Source organism: Hyperolius riggenbachi, chromosome 1, assembly GCF_040937935.1.
Source record: "Hyperolius riggenbachi isolate aHypRig1 chromosome 1, aHypRig1.pri, whole genome shotgun sequence".
NCBI classification, from domain to species: domain Eukaryota; kingdom Metazoa; phylum Chordata; class Amphibia; order Anura; family Hyperoliidae; genus Hyperolius; species Hyperolius riggenbachi.
The window spans coordinates 350,637,966-350,658,580 of record NC_090646.1 but is presented as its reverse complement, the minus strand read 5'-3'; the positions used below and the strand labels follow the sequence as shown (position 1 = coordinate 350,658,580).

Here is a 20,615-nt window from a genome sequence, read left to right as displayed (position 1 = left end):
GAAAGCAGCTTCACACTGCTTGAGAAATCGAAATCTAACATCTGAACATAGCTAAAGTTGTGTGCTACGGGAGATTCATTCAATGTTGCTTTGTTTACAGAGATTTATTTTATTCTGATCCCAAGTTAAATGCTAATTTACAGCTCCTAGAAGAGTGCAGTCTATTTTGCCCCAGAGAAAACTGCTGTACCACAACAGGGCCCTATATGCTCTAAATGTGGAGATGAATAAGTTGCCAACTTATTAACAACTCTAAATTACTGTTACACCAGGAACTCAAGGCCTTTAGTCCAGCGCTGCGTAATATGCTGGCGCTTTATAAATACAATAAATAAATAGTTGGTGGACAGCTTAAAATCTCACAAACAACGTATTTATATTTCAAAATGTTCTGCTTTTATGATAATTATAATCCTCCAGATGCTGAAATACTCCCCATTTGCCAGAGAACAAAAATAAACCAAATGTGGAGGTAAGATTCACATCCTTTGAGTGTAAGAATGGTCCAAAGCAGACAGGTCTAGTCTGCCTTCTCTAGCCATCTATGAATAACACTCCACAGAATAAGAGACTGCCTTTTTATGTAGGTCCGGGTAATGAATCTGGATATTTCTTTGAAAGTGGAAAAATGCCAAATTTGTCGTGAGAGCACTTCTGACACATTCACCCAAGTACTTAGTTGGCTATGATGCGTTCGGCACGTTCAAGCATATCTAATGAAAGTCCGAGAATCAAAACCTTTTGGTTTAAAGTTACAAAATTTGCAATTTCAGATCCTTACAATTAAAAACATTCATTTGTGCTATTATGAGGCCACCATCTGGATGCAATGAACTTTCACACCCACAAACATGTCCAATTGGAGGCCTTAAAGTATACCTGAGATGGGCACACTAAAAGATTTTATACTTACCCATGAGCATCGATGTGTCCCTTGCCGTCCTGAGTGGCTCCGTTCGCCTAGTATCAGTCCCGGTTATCTGGGAACGATACCAGGCGAACGGAGCCACCCGGGAGGACGGCAAGGGATGCATCAGTGCTCATGGGGCTGGGGGAAGCCCCAGGTAAGTATAAAATCTTTAAGTGTGTCCATCTCAAGTATACTTTAACCATTAGAATTCACGTTGCTGCAACTGAAGGTTCAATTTTTCAAAGGTTCAAAGGACAGTTATAAGTCCCAGCAAATCTGGTAGCCATGGTTTGATTTTATACCAGGTGTAGGGCACTTAAGGGACTGGAGGAGGAGAGGTTAACCTATTAAGTCTCGGATGGCCGAGAGACAGGCCACGCCCCGAGGAAGCGTCAAATGAAGAAAAACACGTAGGTGGGAGGAGTTACCGGCCACGTGACACCGCTCTCCACAAGTACACATGGAACAGCGGGTGTTCGGAAGGAAAGTCGCGCACAGCATTCAGAGTGAGGGAAGATCCCAGAGTGGTGAGAGAGCCTGGATCTGTGTAAATAGAGACAATCATCTTGCTCCCCTTCGCTCTACCACCGGAAAAACACCACATTGTGCACTACCACCTGAGTAATATGCCTGGAAACTTTGGTGGGCGAAAACACTTTCTGGCATGCCAGAAGTATGGACATTAACCCAGGCTCTTGGTGTAGGATCCACAAATAAGCAGCCACTGCATTAAAGGACATGTCATTCAACAGCAAGTATAATGTAGATATACTATTCAGCATGGTTGAAGACAATAGACTCTGCGGCTAATAGCTATGGGAGGGTTGCTCTGGACTACAGAGGATCATATTGCTAGCAATAGTGCCCTGCAACGTATGCTGATAAACTTTTCAACTGTCCCCAATAGGGGGAGGCAGCTGCTGTTTTCATGATTATATGTGTGGATGTGGTCAGAGTATAGGAACATATAGGGAGTTTAGCTAGTATGCAGATATATACACGTTTTTCAATACGCAATTACAGAAGCTAAAAGGTGTCAATGTAGAAGACCGTAACCTCAAGGTTTTAATTCTGTGTCTGCGCAGAACAAGTTTTTAATGTGGTGCATTCCTTGTGTTCAGCTTTTTGTGCAATAAATATAGGTCTTGGACATAAATAGAAGTGTGTTATACCTGATTTTGTTATACTCTTTCTTATTCTAGGGCACTAGAGACTAAAAGTTGCAGAGGTCAAAATTCACTAAAAGTGCTGCATGTGGACATCCAAATTATGTTCCGATTTTCACTTTACTGCATATGGACATTAAAGGGACACTTAAGTCAAACAAAAAAAATGAGTTTTACTCACCTAGGGCTTCCAATAGCCCCCTGCAGCTGTCCGGTGCCCTCGCCGTCTCCCTCCAATCCTCCTGGCCCCACCGGCAGCCACTTCCTGTTTCGGTGACAGGAGCTGACAGGCTAGGGACGCAAGTGATTCTTCGCGTTCCCAGACACATTAGCACCCTCTATGCTGCTGTATGGTATATGATATATGCTATAGCAGCATAGATGGCGCTATTGTGGCCAGGAACGCGAAGAATCACTTGCGTCCCCAGCCTGTCAGCTCCTGTCACAGAAACAGGAAGTGGCTGCCAGGGGGGCCAGGAGGATCGGAGGGAGATGGCGAGGGCACCGGACAGCTGCAGCGGGCTATTGGAAGCCCCAGGTGAGTAAAACTCATTTTTTTTGTTTGACTTAAGTGTCCCTTTAACAAGTTTACAAGTAAGCAATTGACATCGACTTCTTTAACCTATTTTCCTACTGGTGTAATTGGTTGAACCCGGGCCGACACAGGGGGGGCAGATGGGACACAGAAGCATGTTCCATGCTCTATGCCATGGTGCTGTGTCTTCTCTGCGCTGCGACCCCCTCCAAGCAGCTTGTCAGTAAATTTACAGGGGCAGCCCCGTCCCTTGCAGGAGAGACACTCCTGCAAAATGCCCACTGTGGCATTAGAACCGCCCCTTCCCCAGCTCTCAATGGCCCAGCTCTGCCTCTCCCACCAGCTCCCTGCTCTGTGATGAGACACACGGAGCCAAAGTTGAAGCATTGTGACCCATTGGTCGTGGCCATTTTTTTTTAATGAAAGCTCCCCAGCTCTTGTTTGCTTTAAATAAAGACCAGTTCTCCTGAAGTTCAGAATGGAACATAACAGCATCTGTATTTGTAATACAGTTCCTAAATACTGTGCTGTCCCGCAGCCATGTCATGAGGGAAAGTCTGGCCAAAGAGAACACAGCTCAAACAGGGAGATGCCTGGACTTGAAAAATGAACACATAACATGAATAGTGTCCACTCTGTTGCTAGAGATGCCACTCACATGAATTTAATCCAGAGGGTGACTGCTCACCAGAGATCCCCACCAGCGATGGGCAAATTACAATTGCAGTGCCTGCAGCATTTTGGAGCATTTGCACTTCATTACAATGTATTGCATAACTGCAAAATCACTTTTGAATTGCTGTACAAAATGATTATGGAGCGCTTTTACTACCCAAAACCACTTCCTGTACCCATAGAGCCTTGAGCTAATGGAAATCATTATACAAATCAATAATACTAAATTCAAAAATGTTTCATCGCTCCTGAAAATGCTGCAAAAATTGATACAAATGCACTTAAAGTGATACTGTAGGGAGTGGGGGGAGGGTCGGGGGAAAATGAGTTGAACTTACCCAGGCGTTCTAACGGTCCCCCGCAGACATCCTGTGTTGGCGCAGCCACTCACCGATACTCCGGCCCCGCCTCCGGTTCACTTCTGGAATTTCAGATTTTAAAGTCTGAAAACCACTGCGCCTGCATTGTCATGCCCTCAATCCCAATGACGTCACCAGGAGCGTACTGGGCAGACACCGACTATACTGGGCCTGCACAGTATGCTCCTGGTGACATAGGCGGGATCGAGGACACGGCAATGCAGGCGCAGTGGTTTTCAGACTTTAAGTCTGAAATTCCAAAAGTGAACCGGAGACGGGGCCAGAGCATCGGTGAGTGGCTGCGCGGGCACAGGATGTCTATGGGGGACCATTAGAAGCCCCGGGTAAGTTCAACTCATTTTCCCCCGACCCCCCCTACAGTGTCCCTTTAAAGAGAATCTGTACTCTGAAATTCTTACAATAAAAAGCATACCATTCTATTCATTATGTGCTCCTGGTCCCCTCTGTGCTGTTTCTGCCATTCTCTGCTGCAAACCTGGCTTGTAATTGCCAGTTTTAGGCAGTGTTTACAAACAAACTAACCAGCTTCTAATAGGCTCAGCTAAGCAGAGTGTGTTAGTCACACAGAGCCTGCAGGGGGTGTGTACAGCTTCTAGCTAATCACAAGCAGCCCTGCACATTCCAGTCTGACTGCCTCAGCCTGACTGTGCCGACTATAGAGAGAAGATTAGATCATATAACAGAGATAACACAGCTACTGTGCAATTAGGAAAAGCTGCAGTAAGCCAGACCACATTAGAAAAGGCATAGGAACTTATAGCATAGAAGAAATAAAGATAAACAATTTGTTACAGAGTCTCTTTAAGCAATTTAAATGTGTGAATTCTAGTGGGTTCCCCCTTAAGCAGAAACCAATGTGACAACAAGAACCTGGGCACCATCCAGGGCTTTATTGCGTAAAAGTTGCTGGTGTTACAAGAAGATGGTTAACATCCATACATTCATACAGTAACATAGGAAGGGATAGCGATTCATGGTGGGAGCTTGATCCAGAGCAGCACTTCAGCAGTTTTGCATTAACAATCCACTAGTAACAGCAGAAACGTTGACACAATAATGCCAGCCCAGGATGGTTCCCGGTTTCTTGTTGTGCCATTGGCTTACTCCTCTAGATTCTACTAGTCTTCCCACCGTGAGCACATCCAACAGGAGGCATGTCAGCTGGAACAGGGGCGCCGCGAGGCATAAAGCGAACCAAGCGGTCGCTTGGGGCCTCAAGATTTTAGGGGCCTCGGCGGCTCCGTGACGTCGGCGTGACGTCACTTTTTCCCCGCAGCCCCGCGGGGCTGGCACTGGCAGAGCAGAGCAGGGCTACGGGAAGATGGCCGCCGCCGAAGCCCTGCTCTGGAGACTATGTCTCCAGTACAGGGCTTCGGGTGGCCATCTTCCCGTAGCCCTGCATGAATCAGCGCGGGAGATTGGAGGAGGAAGCCAGGGAGGGAGCTCTGTGGGAACTGCGCGCCTGGGGAGCCGGCCGGGAGAGGAGACGGGGAGAGAAGACTTCTGCCAGTGCCAGCCTGCCAGGTGAGTAAATTCTTTTCTTTTTGCAGCCCTAATTGCGATTGATTTCTGCTGAACTGTGCCCTAATTGCGTTTGATATCTGCTGAAAATGTGGCCCTAATTGCGTTTGATATCTGCTGAAAATGTGGCCCTAATTGCGATTGATTTCTGCTGAACTGTGCCCTAATTGCGTTTGATATCTGCTGAAAATGTGGCCCTAATTGCGATTGATTTCTGCTGAACTGTGCCCTAATTGCGTTTGATATCTGCTGAAAATGTGGCCCTAATTGCGATTGATTTCGGCTGAACTGTGCCCTAATTGCGTTTGATATCTGCTGAAAATGTGGCCCTAATTGAGATTGATTTCTGCTGAACTGTGCCCTAATTGCGTTTGATATCTGCTGAAAATGTGGCCCTAATTGCGTTTGATTTCTGCTGAACTGTGCCCTAATTGCGATTGATTTCTGCTGAACTGTGCCCTAATTGCGTTTGATATCTGCTGAAAATGTGGCCCTAATTGCGTTTGATTTCTGCTGAACTGTGCCCTAATTGCGTTTGATTTCTGCTGAAAATGTGCCCTATTTGCGTTTGATTTCGGCTGAAAATGTGCCCTAATTGCGTTTGATTTCTGCTGAAAATGTGCCCTAATTGCGTTTGATTTCTGCTGAAATGTGGCCCAAATTGCGTTTTTATTTTCTGGTGTCTGGGGTAACTGTTGCTGCATTTATTATTTAATGGTCATAGTTGGCTATATTTGCTGTGCTACGGTTAAGCTTCGCCCATACAATGTCATGGCCGCGCCCATCTTTCCATTTTTTTCCATCACCCCCACATCCATTTTTTCCCCGCAAACAGCCCCGCCCCAATCCGCCCTCCTGCTCCACCCACATGTCATGGCCACGCCCACGTATGCGGGATAACCACACCCATTTTTCACAGCGGCGCGCCGCAGGATAAGGCCTCTTGCTACAGTCCGCTTGGGGCCACAAAAACCTTAGCTGCACCCCTGAGCTGGAAGGAGGAGGGTGAATCAAAATATGTTCACTGCTATAAAGATTGTGCCTGGTTTCCTGCTGATGTGCCAAGCACATTACTGTGCATCTAAAGCTGAAGCACTTTTTTTTCTATGGAGTTTGGCATCAACCTTGCTGCTGCCATCTTATTCTGTCTTCATGCATTATTAAGCCAATAACCGGAAAGCCAAGCAAGACACTAGTTCTGTTCCAGGTTAGTGATTCACTGGTGTTTAAAGCACTGCAAATGCCATTATTATATAAATAAATAATAATTATAACATCTGTTTAAAATAATGAAATGAAAACTTATCAGCTAATGCATCTAAGGATACTGGTCATATTTTCATGGGGTCGAATTGTAAAACCTTCCTCGTCAACATCTGGAAGATCCTATAACACAAGAACAAGACAAGTCAAAATGACAAAGAGAATCCGTAATTTACAAATAAACCCCAGTCATTTATTAACATTTTATTAAAGTGGAATTCTGCCCAAAAGGTTTTTCAGATTCTATATTGTTGGAGAAAAAAAAGGCCTATGCTAGGCTATTATTGCCGTCTTTATTCCTCCTGTGGAATTCTCCCCCCGCAGAAAAAAAGGTAAACTCTAGGGTGGCCATTAATGATAAAATTTGCCGAATGATCGTTTACAAACAATTATTCATATGGACAATTGAAAATTAACGTTTGGGACCACTAATGGACAAAAATCTCCTAACCAATCCGATCAGATTGGTAAGGAGATTTTCATCTGTTAGTGGTCCCAAACTATCCTTTCTAATTGTTCATGTGAATAATCGTTTATAATTGATCTTTTGCTGAATTGCAGCATTAGTGGCCACCTCAACATAGTTGTTACCAGAACAAGTGCTAGGAATAACTCCAAGGTGATCAATGGAAACTACCTGCAGAATGAGGCTAGGTGGATCGATAGATTGGAGGTAGTAAACCTTATAAGTACCTGTATATCCTAGACCATAAGTCGACTAATATTTGACCCTCCTAACTTGGAATTTGTTTATTGACTCAAGTATAAGTCTTGGGGATCAAGAAGAATTAGCAGCTGAACTTGGGGACTAAAAGGGGTGAACGACGACTGCACTGCATACAGTATTGCAGCCATTAACGCCTCCTGTCACTTAAGAGCAGCCAATAACTCCTCCAGGCCCCCAAGTGCAGCAATTATTCACCCCCCCCCCCCCAGCCCAGTGTTTTTCCTCCTTTCCCCTCCCAGCAGCCCACTGTTTTTCCCCTTGCCCCTTTGCTTGTTAATGGTTGTGCACAGGACTTACAGACTTGAGTTTTCTTGGCATTAACAGTACACACATGTACTCAGTGTTGCACATGACTCGTGTATAAGTCGACCAATGCTTTTATTTAGTGAGTCAGACCTACATTTGTAGACTATATACAGTAATTGTCTGTGTCTCTTTTGCCTTTACTATGCCGGTTCTTCATGGGCTGGCACAAGTTTTTGAGTGCCTTGTATCTGAAGAGACTGTGGTAGTGAGCTATAATGAGGACATTGATAGGTTACACTGTGGAAGGGCTAATTTAAGGGAAGGATTATCATGTGATCTGTACACCTCCTGAAGCACAAGAGAGCCCATAACATGTAGTGCACTGTTTCGGCACTATAAACTACACACGTGCGGTAAGAGACACTTTTTCTTTCCATTGTAGAACAATAGTTAGTGACCTACATCAATGGCAGGCTTGGGAGGAGTAATCTCCTAGCTAGGAACAAACTTAACAGCAGTTGTTACCTTTCCCCACTCTCTCTTTTTTTTTTTTTTTTTTTTTTTTTTTTTTTATGGCACTCAAAACTCAAAAAAGTGTAACAGATGTTTTAACCACTTTGGGACTGGACGTCTCTGGTAGTTTCTGACCAGAGCCGTCCATGCCCTTTTAAGACATGTGATTGCTATGATTGGCTCGCAGCAATCACGGTGTCAGGAGTCACAAACCAGGTGTAGATTTCAAAATAAAATTTAAAAAAAAAAAGGGATTTGACTTTATCGTATTTGCTTACACAAAACTTTTTTTTCTTACATTTGTCACCATTTTATCTAACTTTGTAATAAAAAAAAAATAATAAGGACAGTCCATACTGAAACATTGACATTTACAGTCTACTTACCACGCAATCTGGTTCAATTGTCTCTCTGTAGATTAAAAAAAATAGAAACAATGAACTTCAGGGGTCCATTGAGAGATATGTTAAAGCATGCACAGATATGTTAGAAATAATATGGCTTCTTAGTCTTACACAGGGTGTGTATCCTTCTCCCTCTCCTTCTTACTCAAGCCACGGATACGAAATGGTTTGGACCATGTGCGCTTCACACCTGTAAAAGCATAGAATCTTAATGAGTAAGTGTAGAATGCAGTGATCTGAATTTAATGTATTCTACAATGCAATGCCATATTGAAAAGTTGTTATTAAGCTGCAGATTTGACTATAAAGGTCTGTTTTGAAAATATTACTGCCATTTTCTATGCTAAGTAGGCTACATTCACAGTGGTACGTTGCGGTGCGGTGTAATGATCGTATTGTGTCACAGCTTGCTGCATTGCAATGCACCACCAAGTTCCCAGTGTGGCGGGTGTGGTTTAACGGCATGCAGTGTGTTACCAGAAAACGCATGCGTTATCAGTGACAGTATAGCATTCTGTTCATGGATTGTTTACTTCACTTTATGCGATGCAACACACTGATATCGTGTAGCATCCTATTCTATTGGGTACCTGCTGTTACAGGGAACGCAATGCCCACTGTGAACATAGAGTTTATAACAGTATTTAGCGTTTACCATCTTCATGGACTGGTGAAAATGAAGAGAGACTGCTGTAACTCCCCTACCTCAAGCCTACAGTTACCACACTCAATCGAATAACAATCCAGCTATTTACATAAGAAGCCCTAATCATGCAATTCACATGACCATCCTGTACAGCTGACATGCTCTTATACCAAAATGCTGTCTTCAGTTTTTGCCACATTCGCCAATGTCTTCTGGTAATATGACAAAATAACTGATTTGTCTGTCCACAGAACAATTCAAACAGCTTGACAAGTACTGGTGAGAGCTGCCTGTAGGTCACAAGACTAAATTCTGGGGGTTTCAACTCAATACTGTAGTTACGGTAGTTGAATTGAAAAAAGACATCCATAGAGTGCAACCAGAAATTATTGTACAACACTGGCATGCACTTTTACATGTCTCAGGTGATCCAGAGGAAGTTGATGATGATAATACATTGTTTAACCAGCTTGTTGCATCCTCATTTAAAACATATGCATGTTATACATCATAGATGGTGCTACTTTCTACATTCTTCAAAGATGAGCTATGTCACAAAAGCAGTTGTGTCTGATGCCATTTACACCAAAATGTAGCTTTTTAGTGCGTTTGTGCTCTAATTTTGATTTTAGGTATTTAAAGCAGTGACAGGTGTAGGTGAGCACTTCTGTCTTCCACATAAGAAGTTGTATTCATATTTATTCAAATGGTGTATGATATGTTTTCTTTATGTATTAGTTATGCTAAAATGAGAATCACATAACTGAATCTTAAAATATGTTGCTGTGTATGTACTTATTCACTAACTGGACAAATTAAAAACATCACAGACACACTACTTTGATAAAGTTATATTTGTTCACTGAATAAAACCAAAGCAACAACAACAGGGCAGGTTAAGCACTTTCTGCTGCATGAAGCAAACATATTGCTCATTTACCAACCTTCTAAAGATGTGGGGAAACGAAAGCCATCAAATTCAACAGCCTCTGAAAAACATTGGAAGAGAAGAACAAAAAGTTTAAACAGAAAGGCAGGTGTATCATTTTAATTTACTTTCCCTTTTTTTACAATGTATACTTGCTTATAAGCCCATCCCTGTATAAGCAGAGGTACCCACTTTTCCCTCACGAACCAGGAAAAAGTGATTCACTTGTGTATAAACCCCCTACACAGTATAAATAGCCAGATGTGCCCCCAGTAGGAGGCAGCCCCCTTCCCCATAGCCAGATGTGCACGCAGGTGTTAGGCAACCCCACTCCCCATAGCCAGATGTGCAACTAACTTTTTCTTACCCAATACAGTGGGTGAATGCCAACGTTCAAACCAAGAATCTTCGAAACAATAGCTGGCACTCTGTTAAACAGATGAACAACAGCCATACACTAGCCAATACCTGCCACTAAGCTACATTGTAGCTGAGCACTCACCATGCAATACATGTTCATTATCCCTTAGCCCATATCCTGGCATCATTAGCCAAAGTAAACTCTTTGTGCCTCATAGCTGATAACTGACATTCAGCTTTGCATCCTCCCCCCCCCCCCCCCCCAATCTCTCTTACAACACAAGACCATCCAAGCCTCCACACCTCCACTCCTCTATCTCTACTCAGCCCACCTTTGTATCCATCTCCACTAACCCTAAATGTCCTTGATCTATTTTACACCACCACCTCCCCATGGCTCCTGCATCTTACCTCCCTCCTGGCACCCACATCTCTGCTAATTGCCATTGCCCCTCACATATGTTTAGCTCCCAGCAGTACTCTAACCCCCTCCCCCCCCCTCTCTCCGTGCCATGGCTGGGAAGCGTCAGCTTCTCTCATGCCTTTTCATTCCTGTATCCCCTGCAGCAAGGCTGTGGTATTAGGTGCTGAGATATGTGCTGTGTGACAGACAGCCGCACACTGTGAACATGCTCACAGCTGCATATGGCCATGACTACATGGAAGCTATGGCAGTGAGCTGCAGGCACGGCCGTATGCAGCTCTGAGCATGTTCACAGTGTGCAGCAACTAACAGCACAGTCTTGCCGTGCGGCTTACAGCAATGAAAAAGCAAAAAAGTGGACATTTCCCGGCCACAGCGTGGGGAGGAGGAAAGGGGGTAGAGAAAGTGAAAACTACATCAAAAGGATTTATGGCAAGAAATGGCTGCATCTCGTCGTCCTGCAATGCTGCACGCTTCGGGACAGGGCATTCTGCGCACTGCCACACTCACCATGTTGCGAGGGCGTAGTGGCACGGACACAGCAGGGAACACAGCCAGCTGACCTGTGTATAAGCTGGGCGGGAGGGGCACTTTTCAGCACATTTTTTTGTGCTGAAAAATGTGGCTTATACACGAGTATATATGGTACCACGAAACACCGCTTAATGATAATCTAAGCACACAGCAGTCTTACCAGGTCGCTCTGTGCCTGTTCCATTGCTTTCTGCAAACTTTCTGATCAGCTTCTCTATGGCCACATTTTCCACGTTGTGCTTGAACTCTTCCTGAACCTGGAGCAACAGAGGGTACAACATGACAATTACTGCCAATGAAAAGTATGCTATTCATAAGATGAATCACACTAATGAGCAGGAAATCTCAATTTTTAGGAATGTGAGTTTTGAAAGTTCACCAAGAAAGTATAATGCTAAAACGTCTCTTTACTACACAATAGCTAGGCGTACAGGAATTTTCCAGCAGAATGGACAACCACCCAAGTACCAGGAGGCTGAAAGCAGCCATCACAGAAGGAAAGTCAACTGAGACAGCTAACCTTTAATGTATACTAGTAATTGCCACTGCATATTTTATGAGAAAACACACGCTTCACAGCATCTGTAAGCAACACACAGTGTATATTGACCACGGCATTGGCTTCAATGGACTTGAATAGTCCAATCCATGAAACAATAGCCCAATCCAGGTTCCACTTCCTGCCAACTGGACTTTAGGGGAAAAAGAAGTATAACCTGCTGAAAAGAGTGTAGTCAACCACAAAGGCTACGTGAAGAAGATGCCTTGGAGTTTCTGCATTTGACCCTGGACACAAGAAACTGCATTTACTCTGCAGTAACTAGGCATTAAAGGAATACTGCTGCATCAATTATTTAATCTGGTCTGTAATTTGTGTCTGTACACAGATTTCAATCTAGCATTCAATATAAACTTTATTTATACCCTTATAGATGTAGTTCAAAAACACTTTACCTAGCATCCAACCACTAGGCCTTAGCATGATAGCACGATCAATGTCTGTGCAACGGACTGATTACCTCTCAATCTATTCAAACATATCTAGACTCACTAAGCCATCAAATGTGACTCTCGGTAATCATTTTCCAATATTGCTGGTAACCATAAAGATCCCTTGATCTTGACATAAAATACAGACATTAGTACGATACAGAATTGGCAGATAGTAATTACAGTGACAAACGTAACATGATGAACAAAATGTATAGCAAAGACCAAAACACCAAAAAGACAAAAGACCAAAACACAAAACATCTCTGTGCTCTTGAATGGAGTAGCAGATCGTCATTTGTAACCATCACGTCTCACCCAAAACCATAGTGGCATGTAGCCTACTGACTTGCATTGAAGCCATGTATCACTGTCTTGAAAGGATAGACTGTGGCAAACTGGTGAGCAGGGTGTTTGAAGCAAACATCACTATTCTCCATTGTTAAACATGTATTTACCTTAATAGAAGATGACAATCCGTAAGACATCTCACCAAAACCTTCAATTCTAGTCTTCAGACAGCCTCCTAAACTCGAACACAAACTTGTCAGCAAGAAGCTTCTCTCTCTGCCAACATTAACGACTGAACTACAACACCCCCCAAATTGTGCTGCAATATGTGCTATCACTTTTAAAGGGAACCTTAACTGAGAGGGATATGGATGTTTCCTTTTAAACAATACCAGTTGCCTGGCAGTCCTGCTGATCTCATTAGCTGCAGTACTGGCTGAATAACACACCTGAAAAAAGCCTGGCTATCTTGCTGATGCTCTGCCTCTAATATTTTTAGCCATAGACCCGGAACAAGCATGCAGCAGGTCAGGTGTGTCTGACATTATTGTCAGATCTGACATTATTAGCTACATACTTGTTTCTGGTGTATTATTCAGACACTGCTGCAGCCAAATAAATCAGTGGGGCTGCCAGGCAAATGGCATTGTTTAAAAGGAAATAAATATGGCAGCCTCCATTTCCCTCTCACTACAGTTGTCCTTTAACCAGTCATCAACTGGTATACAAATGTGGCAAGGGAAGTTACTTAAGAGAAATCTCACAGAAACTACAGTACACAAACACACAAAACTATTTGAAACCTGACCTCTACATAAAAGTGTAATTTCAAACATGCAAAGAAAAACCTTTGAACTCATAATGATAACGTTTATTCAACATAAAGGATCGTGAACTCTGTATTGATCTGGATTCCTAGCATTCTGTAAGAAATTTTCCCAGCCATGTTCAACTCTGAAAACCTCCCATAACATTGCTAAACTTTTAGTTATGCCTAGTTATTTATGTACAGAATTCTACATTCACATTAACCACTTGCCGACCGCCCACAGCCAATGGGCGGCGGCAAGGGCTGGGCCCAAATGACCGCAATACGCCCATCGGAGGCGGTGGGCGTGGTTATGCGGTGATCGCGTCATTCGTGACGCGATCAGCCGCCGGCGACAGGCTTCGCCCCCTCGCGCTGTAACCCACCAGCCGTTCGGAAGCGCCGGCGGGTTACTAGCTCCCAGATCGCCGCACAGCAAGCGTATAATACGCTTTGTAATGTATACAAAGCGTATTATACAGGCTGCCTCCTGCCCTCGTGGTCCCAGTGATCGAGGGACCACCAGGGCAGGCTGTAGCCACCCTAGTCTGCACCCAAGCACACTGATCTCCCCCCCCCCTTCCCTCTGATTGCCCACAGCACCCCTCAGACCCCCCCTGCCCACCCCTCAGACCCCTGTTTCCACCCAATCACCCCACTAATCGCCCATCAATCACTCCCTGTCACTATCTGTCAGCGCTGTTTTTTTTAGTTAGTCCCTAAACTGCCCACTGGGGGCTCCTGATCACCCCCCCCCCACACACACACTCTCAGATCCTCCCCAGACCCCCTCCCAGACCCCCCCCTGTGTACTGTATACATCTATCCTTCCTGTAATCACCCGTCAATCACCCGCCAATCACCACCTGTCACTGCCACCTATCAGATCAGACGCTAACCTGCCTCTTACAGGCATCCGATCACCCTCCCACACCATCAGATCACCCGCAGACCTACCCTCAGATCACCTCCAAAGTGCATTGTTTACATCTGTTCTGCCATCTAATCACCCATCAATCACCCCCTGTCACTGCTACCAATCAGATCAGACCCCTATCTGCCCCTAGGGCACCCAATCACCCGCCCACACCCTCTGAACGACCTCAGACCCCCCCCCTGTACTGAATACATCTATTCTCCCCTGTAATCACCCGTCAATCACCCATCACTGCCTCCTATCAGATTAGACCCTAACCTGCCACTTATGGGCATCTGATCACCCTTCCACACCATCAGATTGCCCGCAGACCTACCCTCAGATCACCTCCAAAGTGCATTGTTTACATCTGGTCTGCCATCTAATCACCCACTGATCACCCATCAATCACCCCCTGTCACTGCTACCCATCAGATTAGACCCCTATCTACCCTTAGGGCACCCAATCACCCGCCCACACCCTCAGAACGCCCTCAGACCCCAGTCCTGATCACCTCACCAGTGCATTGCTTGCATCTATTCCCCCCTCTAATCACACCTTGAGACACCCATCAATCACCTCCTGTCACCCCCTAGCACACCTACCCATCAGATCAGGCCCTAATTTGCCCCGTGTGGGCTCCTGATCACTCGGCCATCCCCCTCAGACTCCCTTCCGATCACCTCCCCAGTGCATTGATTGCATCTATTTTCCCCTCTAACCACCCCCTGAGACACCCATCAATCACCTCCTGTCACCCCCCTAGCACTCCTATCCATCAGATCAGGCCCAATACAACCTGTCATCTAAAAGGCCACCCTGCTTATGACCGGTTCCACAAAATTTGCCCCCTCATAGACCACCTGTCATCAAAATTTGCAGATGCTTATACCCCTGAAAAGTCATTTTGAGACATTTGGTTTCCAGACTACTCACGGTTTTGGGGCCGTAAAATGCCAGGGCGGTATAGGAACCCCACAAGTGACCCCCATTTTAGAAAAAAAGACACCCAAGGTATTCTGTTAGGTGTATGACGAGTTCATAGAAGATTTTATTTTTTGTCAAAAGTTAGCGGAAATTGATTTTTATTTTTTTTTCACAAAGTGTCATTTTTAACTAACTTGTGACAAAAAAAAAAAAATCTTCTATGAACTCGCCATACACCTAATGGAATACCTTGGGGTGTCTTCTTTCTAAAATGGGGTCACTTGTGGGGTTCCTATACTGCCCTGGCATTTTAGGGGCCCTAAACCGCGAGGAGTAGTCTAGAAAACAAATGCCTCAAAATGACCTGTGAATAGGACGTTGGGCCCCTTAGCGCACCTAGGCTGCAAAAAAGTGTCACACATGTGGTACCGCCGTACTCAGGAAAAGTAGTATAATGTGTTTTGGGGTGTATTTTTACACATACCCATGCTGGGTGGGAGAAATCTCTCTGTAAATGGACAATTGTGTGTAAAAAAAATCAAATCATTGTCATTTACAGAGATATTTCTCCCACCCAGTATGGGTATGTGTAAAAATACACCCCAAAACACATTATTCTACTTCTCCTGAGTACGGCGGTACCACATGTGTGGCACTTTTTTACACCCCAAGTACGCTAAGGGGCCCAAAGTCCAATGAGTACCTTTAGGATTTCACAGGTCATTTTGCGACATTTGGTTTCAAGACTACTCCTCACGGTTTAGGGCCCCTAAAATGCCAGGGCAGTATAGGAACCCCACAAATGACCCCATTCTAGAAATAAGAAAATAAAAACTTCTATGAACTCACCATACTCCTAACGGAATACCTTGGGGTGTCTTCTTTCTAAAATGGGGTCATTAGTGGGGTTCCTATACTGCCCTGGCATTTTAGGGGCCCTAAACCGTGAGTAGTAGTCTTGAAACAAAAATGACCTGTGAAATCCTAAAGGTACTCATTGGACTTTGGGCCCCTTAGCGCAGTTAGGCTGCAAAAAAGTGCCACATATGTGGTATCGCCGTATTCGGGAGAAGTAGTATAATGTGTTTAGGGGTGTATTTTTACACATACCCATGCTGGGTGGGAGAAATACCTCTGTAAATGACAATCTTTTGATTTTTTTACACACAATCGTCCATTTACAGAGTTATTTCTCCCACCCAGCATGGGTATGTGTAAAAATACACCCCAAAACGCATTGTACTACTTCTCCCGAGTACGGCGATACCACATGTGTGGCACTTTTTTGCACCCTAACTGCGCTAAGGGGCCCAAAGTCCAATGAGTACCTTTAGGATTTCACAGGTCATTTTGAGAAATTTTGTTTCAAGACTACTCCTCACGGTTTAGGGCCCCTAAAATGCCAGGACAGTATAGGAACCCCACAAATGACTCAATTTTAGAAAGAAGACACCCCAAGGTATTCTGTTAGTAGTACGGTGAGTTCATAGAAGATTTTAGTTTTTGTCACAAGTTAGCGGAAATTGATTTTTATTGTTTTTTTTCACAAAGTGTCATTTTCCGCTAACTTGTGACAAAAAATAAAATCTTCTATGAACTCACCGTACTACTAACGGAATACCTTGGGGTGTCTTCTTTCTAAAATGGGGTTCCTATACTGTCCTGGCATTTTAGGGGCCCTAAACCGTGAGGAGTAGTCTTGAAACGAAATTTCTCAAAATGACCTGTGAAATCCTAAAGGTACTCATTGGACTTTAGGCCCCTTAGCGCAGTTAGGGTGCAAAAAAGTGGTATCACCGTACTCAGGAGAAGTAGTATAATGTGTTTTGGGGTGTATTTTTACACATACCCATGCTGAGTGGGAGAAAGATCTCTGTAAATGGACAATTGTGTGTAAAAAAAAATTTAAAAATTGTCATTTACAGAGATATTTCTCCCACCCAGCATCGGTATGTGTAAAAATACACCCCAAAACACATTATACTACTTCTCCTGAGTACGGCAATACCACATGTGTGGCACTTTTTTGCAGCCTAACTGCGCTAAGGGGCCCAAAGTCCAATGAGCACCTTTAGGCTTTACATGGGTGCTTACAAATTAGCACCCCCCAAAATGCGAGTATAGTAAACACACCCCACAAATGACCCCATTTTGGAAAGTAGACACTTCAAGGTATTCAGAGAGGGGCATGGTGAGTCCGTGGCAGATTTCATTTTTTTTTTGTCGCAAGTTAGAAGAAATGGAAACTTTTTTTTTTTTTTGTCACAAAGTGTCATTTTCCGCTTACTTGTGACAAAAATGTATATCTTTTATGAACTCACTATGCCTCTCAGTGAATACTTTGGGATGTCTTCTTTCCAAAATGGGGTCATTTGGGGGGTATTTATACTATCCTGGAATTCTAGCCCCTCATGAAACATGTCAGGTGGTCAGAAAAGTCATAGATGCTTGAAAATGGGAAAATTCACTTTTTGCACCATAGTTTGTAAACGCTATAACTTTTACCCAAACCAATAAATATACACTGAATGGTTTTTTTTTAATCAAAAACATGTTTGTCCACATTTTTCGCGCTGCATGTATACAGAAATTTTACTTTATTTGAAAAATGTCAGCACAGAAAGTAAAAAAAATCATTTTTTTGCCAAAATTCATGTCTTTTTTGATGAATATAATAAAAAGTAAAAATCGCAGGAGCAATCAAATAGCACTAAAAGAAAGCTTTATTAGTGACAAGAAAAGGAGCCAAAACTCATTAAGGTGGTAGGTTGTATAAGCGAGCAATAAACCGTGAATCCTGCAGTGGTCTGAATGGAAAAAAAGTGGCCGGTCCTTAACCTCCTTGGTGGTCTGATTCTTTCCAGATTTTAGGGTCTAAAAGCGGTGCAATTTTTTTTCACTCTTTCAGACCCTAAAACCTGAAAAAATCATTCTGGCAGGGAGATCTGCAGAAAAATAAAAAAAAATTACCTTCCTGGGCTCCTGGGCTGCAGTTTTCTCTTTGCCCACAAGATGGCGCTAATATACATATAAACGAACTTCTCTATATTTCTCTAATATAGAGAAGTTCGTTTTCAATGTTAGCCCCGCCCCCGATGACGTCACGCTGCCACCACCGCTCTGCTGCCACCACCACGGCTGCGCTGCTCCAACTGGCTGCCGGGTCCCTGGAAGAATAGCAGGGACATGGGGGATCCCGGCGGCCAGGGAAAGACCCCACACTGCCGGGGAGAGAGGCTGGAGTCCCGCTGCGCAGCGAGATCGCGCGCGGGACTCCACAACTAAAGGTAAAGCTCTGCAATGCCTACCCCGACCTGAGCTCGGGATCACCGCTAATAGCTTCTTTTTTCTACCCCGAGCTCAGGTCGGGAAAACCGGCAAGGGGGGGGTAAAGCCCACGGTCCTCAAGTGGTTAACTGTGGGCCCAAAAAACAATTCACTTACCTGGGGCTTTCCCAAGCCTCCTGCAGCCGTTCTGTGCCCGCGCCGGTCCATCGGTGCCCTCCGGTCTCCCTCCGCGGCTAAGTTTCGTTTTTGGCCGACTGCCAGTCGGCCGAAAACGAAACTTAGCCGCGGAGGGAGACCGTAGGGCACCGAAGGACCTGCGCGGGCACAGGATGGCTGCAGGAGGCTTGGGAAAGTCCCAGGTAAGTGATTTTTTTTTTTGGGCCCACAGTTAAGATTCCCTTTAAATCACACAGGCAGTGACATGGTTAAAATCGCATCAATACTAACCTATGCGAAAACGTGGTAAAATACGCATGCGGAATCGCACCCGCATGCGATTTCGTCAGCGGGGAATCAGCGGCGATTCCGCACCGCACAAGTGGAAACGGGCCCTTATACACACCTTAGGTTCTCAGCATACGGTAACTATACCAAGGGGGTACTTCTGTTTGGTTCAGGGGATAATTAACCACTTGAGGACCTAGGGCTTTCTACCCCTTAAGGACCGGCCACTTTTTTTCCATTCAGACCACTGCAGCTTTCACGGTTTATTGCTCGCTCATACAACCTACCACCTAAATGAATTTTGGCTCCTTTTCTTGTCACTAATAAAGCTTTCTTTTGATGCTATTTGATTGCTCCTGCGATTTTTACTTTTTATTATATTCATCAAAAAAGACATGAATTTTGGCAAAAAAATGATTTTTTTAACTTTCTGTGCTGACATTTTTCAAATAAAGTAAAATTTCTGTATACATGCAGCGCGAAAAATGTGGACAAACATGTTTTTGATAAAAAAAAACCCATTCAGTGTATATTTATTGGTTTGGGTAAAAGTTATAGCGTTTACAAACTATGGTGCCAAAAGTGAATTTTCCCATTTTCAAGCATCTCTGACTTTTCTGACCCCCTGTCATGTTTCATGAGGGGCTAGAATTCCAGGATAGTATAAATACCCCCCAAATGACCCCATTTTGGAAAGAAGACATCCCAAAGTATTCACTGAGAGGCATAGTGAGTTCATAGAAGATATTATTTTTTGTCACAAGTAAGCGGAAAATGACACTTTGTGAGAAAAAAAAAAAAAAAAAAAGTTTCCATTTCTTCTAACTTGCGACAAAAAAAAATGAAATCTGCCACGGACTCACCATGCCCCTCTCTGAATACCTTGAAGGGTCTACTTTCCAAAATGGGATCATTTGTGGGGTGTGTTTACTGTCCTGACATTTTGGGGGGTGCTAAATTGTAAGCACCCCTGTAAAGCCTAAAGGTGCTCATTGGACTTTGGACCCCTTAGCGCAGTTAGGCTGCAAAAAAGTGCCACACATTTGGTATTGCCGTACTCAGGAGAAGTAGTATAATGTGTTTTGGGGTGTATTTTTACACATACCCATGCTGGGTGGGAGAAATATCTCTGTAAATGACAATTTGTTAATTTTTTTTACACACAATTGTCCATTTACAGAGATATTTCTCCCACTCAGCATGGGTATGTGTAAAAATACACCACAAAACACATTATACTACTTCTCCTGAGTACGGCGATACCACATGTGTGGCACTTTTTTGCACCCTAACTGCGCTAAAGGGCCCAAAGTCCAATGAGTACCTTTAGGATTTCACAGGTCATTTTGAGAAATTTCGTTTCAAGACTACTCCTCACGGTTTAGGGCCCCTAAAATGCCAGGGCAGTATAGGAACCCCACAAATGACCCCATTTTAGAAAGAAGACACCCCAAGGTATTCCGTTAGTAGTATGGCGAGTTCATAGAAGATTTTATTTTTTGTCACAAGTTAGCGGAAAATGACACTTTGTGAAAAAACACAATTAAAATCAATTTCCGCTAACTTTTGACAAAAAATAAAATCTTCTATGAACTCACCATACTCCTAACGGAATACCTTGGGGTGTCTTCTTTCTAAAATGGGGTCATTTGTGGGGTTCCTATACTGCCCTGGCATTTTAGGGGCCCTAAACCGTGAGGAGTAGTCTTGAAACGAAA

General features: G+C 44.0%; 1 protein-coding gene across 6 annotated transcripts in view; it reads right to left on the bottom strand.

Annotated features, from left to right (window-relative positions):
- FCHO1 (FCH and mu domain containing endocytic adaptor 1) overlaps positions 1-20,615 on the bottom strand; it is a 340,362-nt gene that overhangs the window by 84,686 nt on the left and 235,061 nt on the right. For all 6 annotated transcript variants that reach the window (XM_068234105.1, XM_068234106.1, XM_068234107.1 and 3 more), the window contains 5 exons: positions 11,393-11,489; positions 9,931-9,975; positions 8,452-8,530; positions 8,323-8,347; positions 6,516-6,573 (listed from right to left, as the gene is read on the bottom strand). In XM_068234105.1, coding sequence (XP_068090206.1) covers positions 6,516-6,573; positions 8,323-8,347; positions 8,452-8,530; positions 9,931-9,975; positions 11,393-11,489 — 304 coding nt within the window. The remainder of the gene's footprint in view (positions 1-6,515; positions 6,574-8,322; positions 8,348-8,451; positions 8,531-9,930; positions 9,976-11,392; positions 11,490-20,615) is intronic.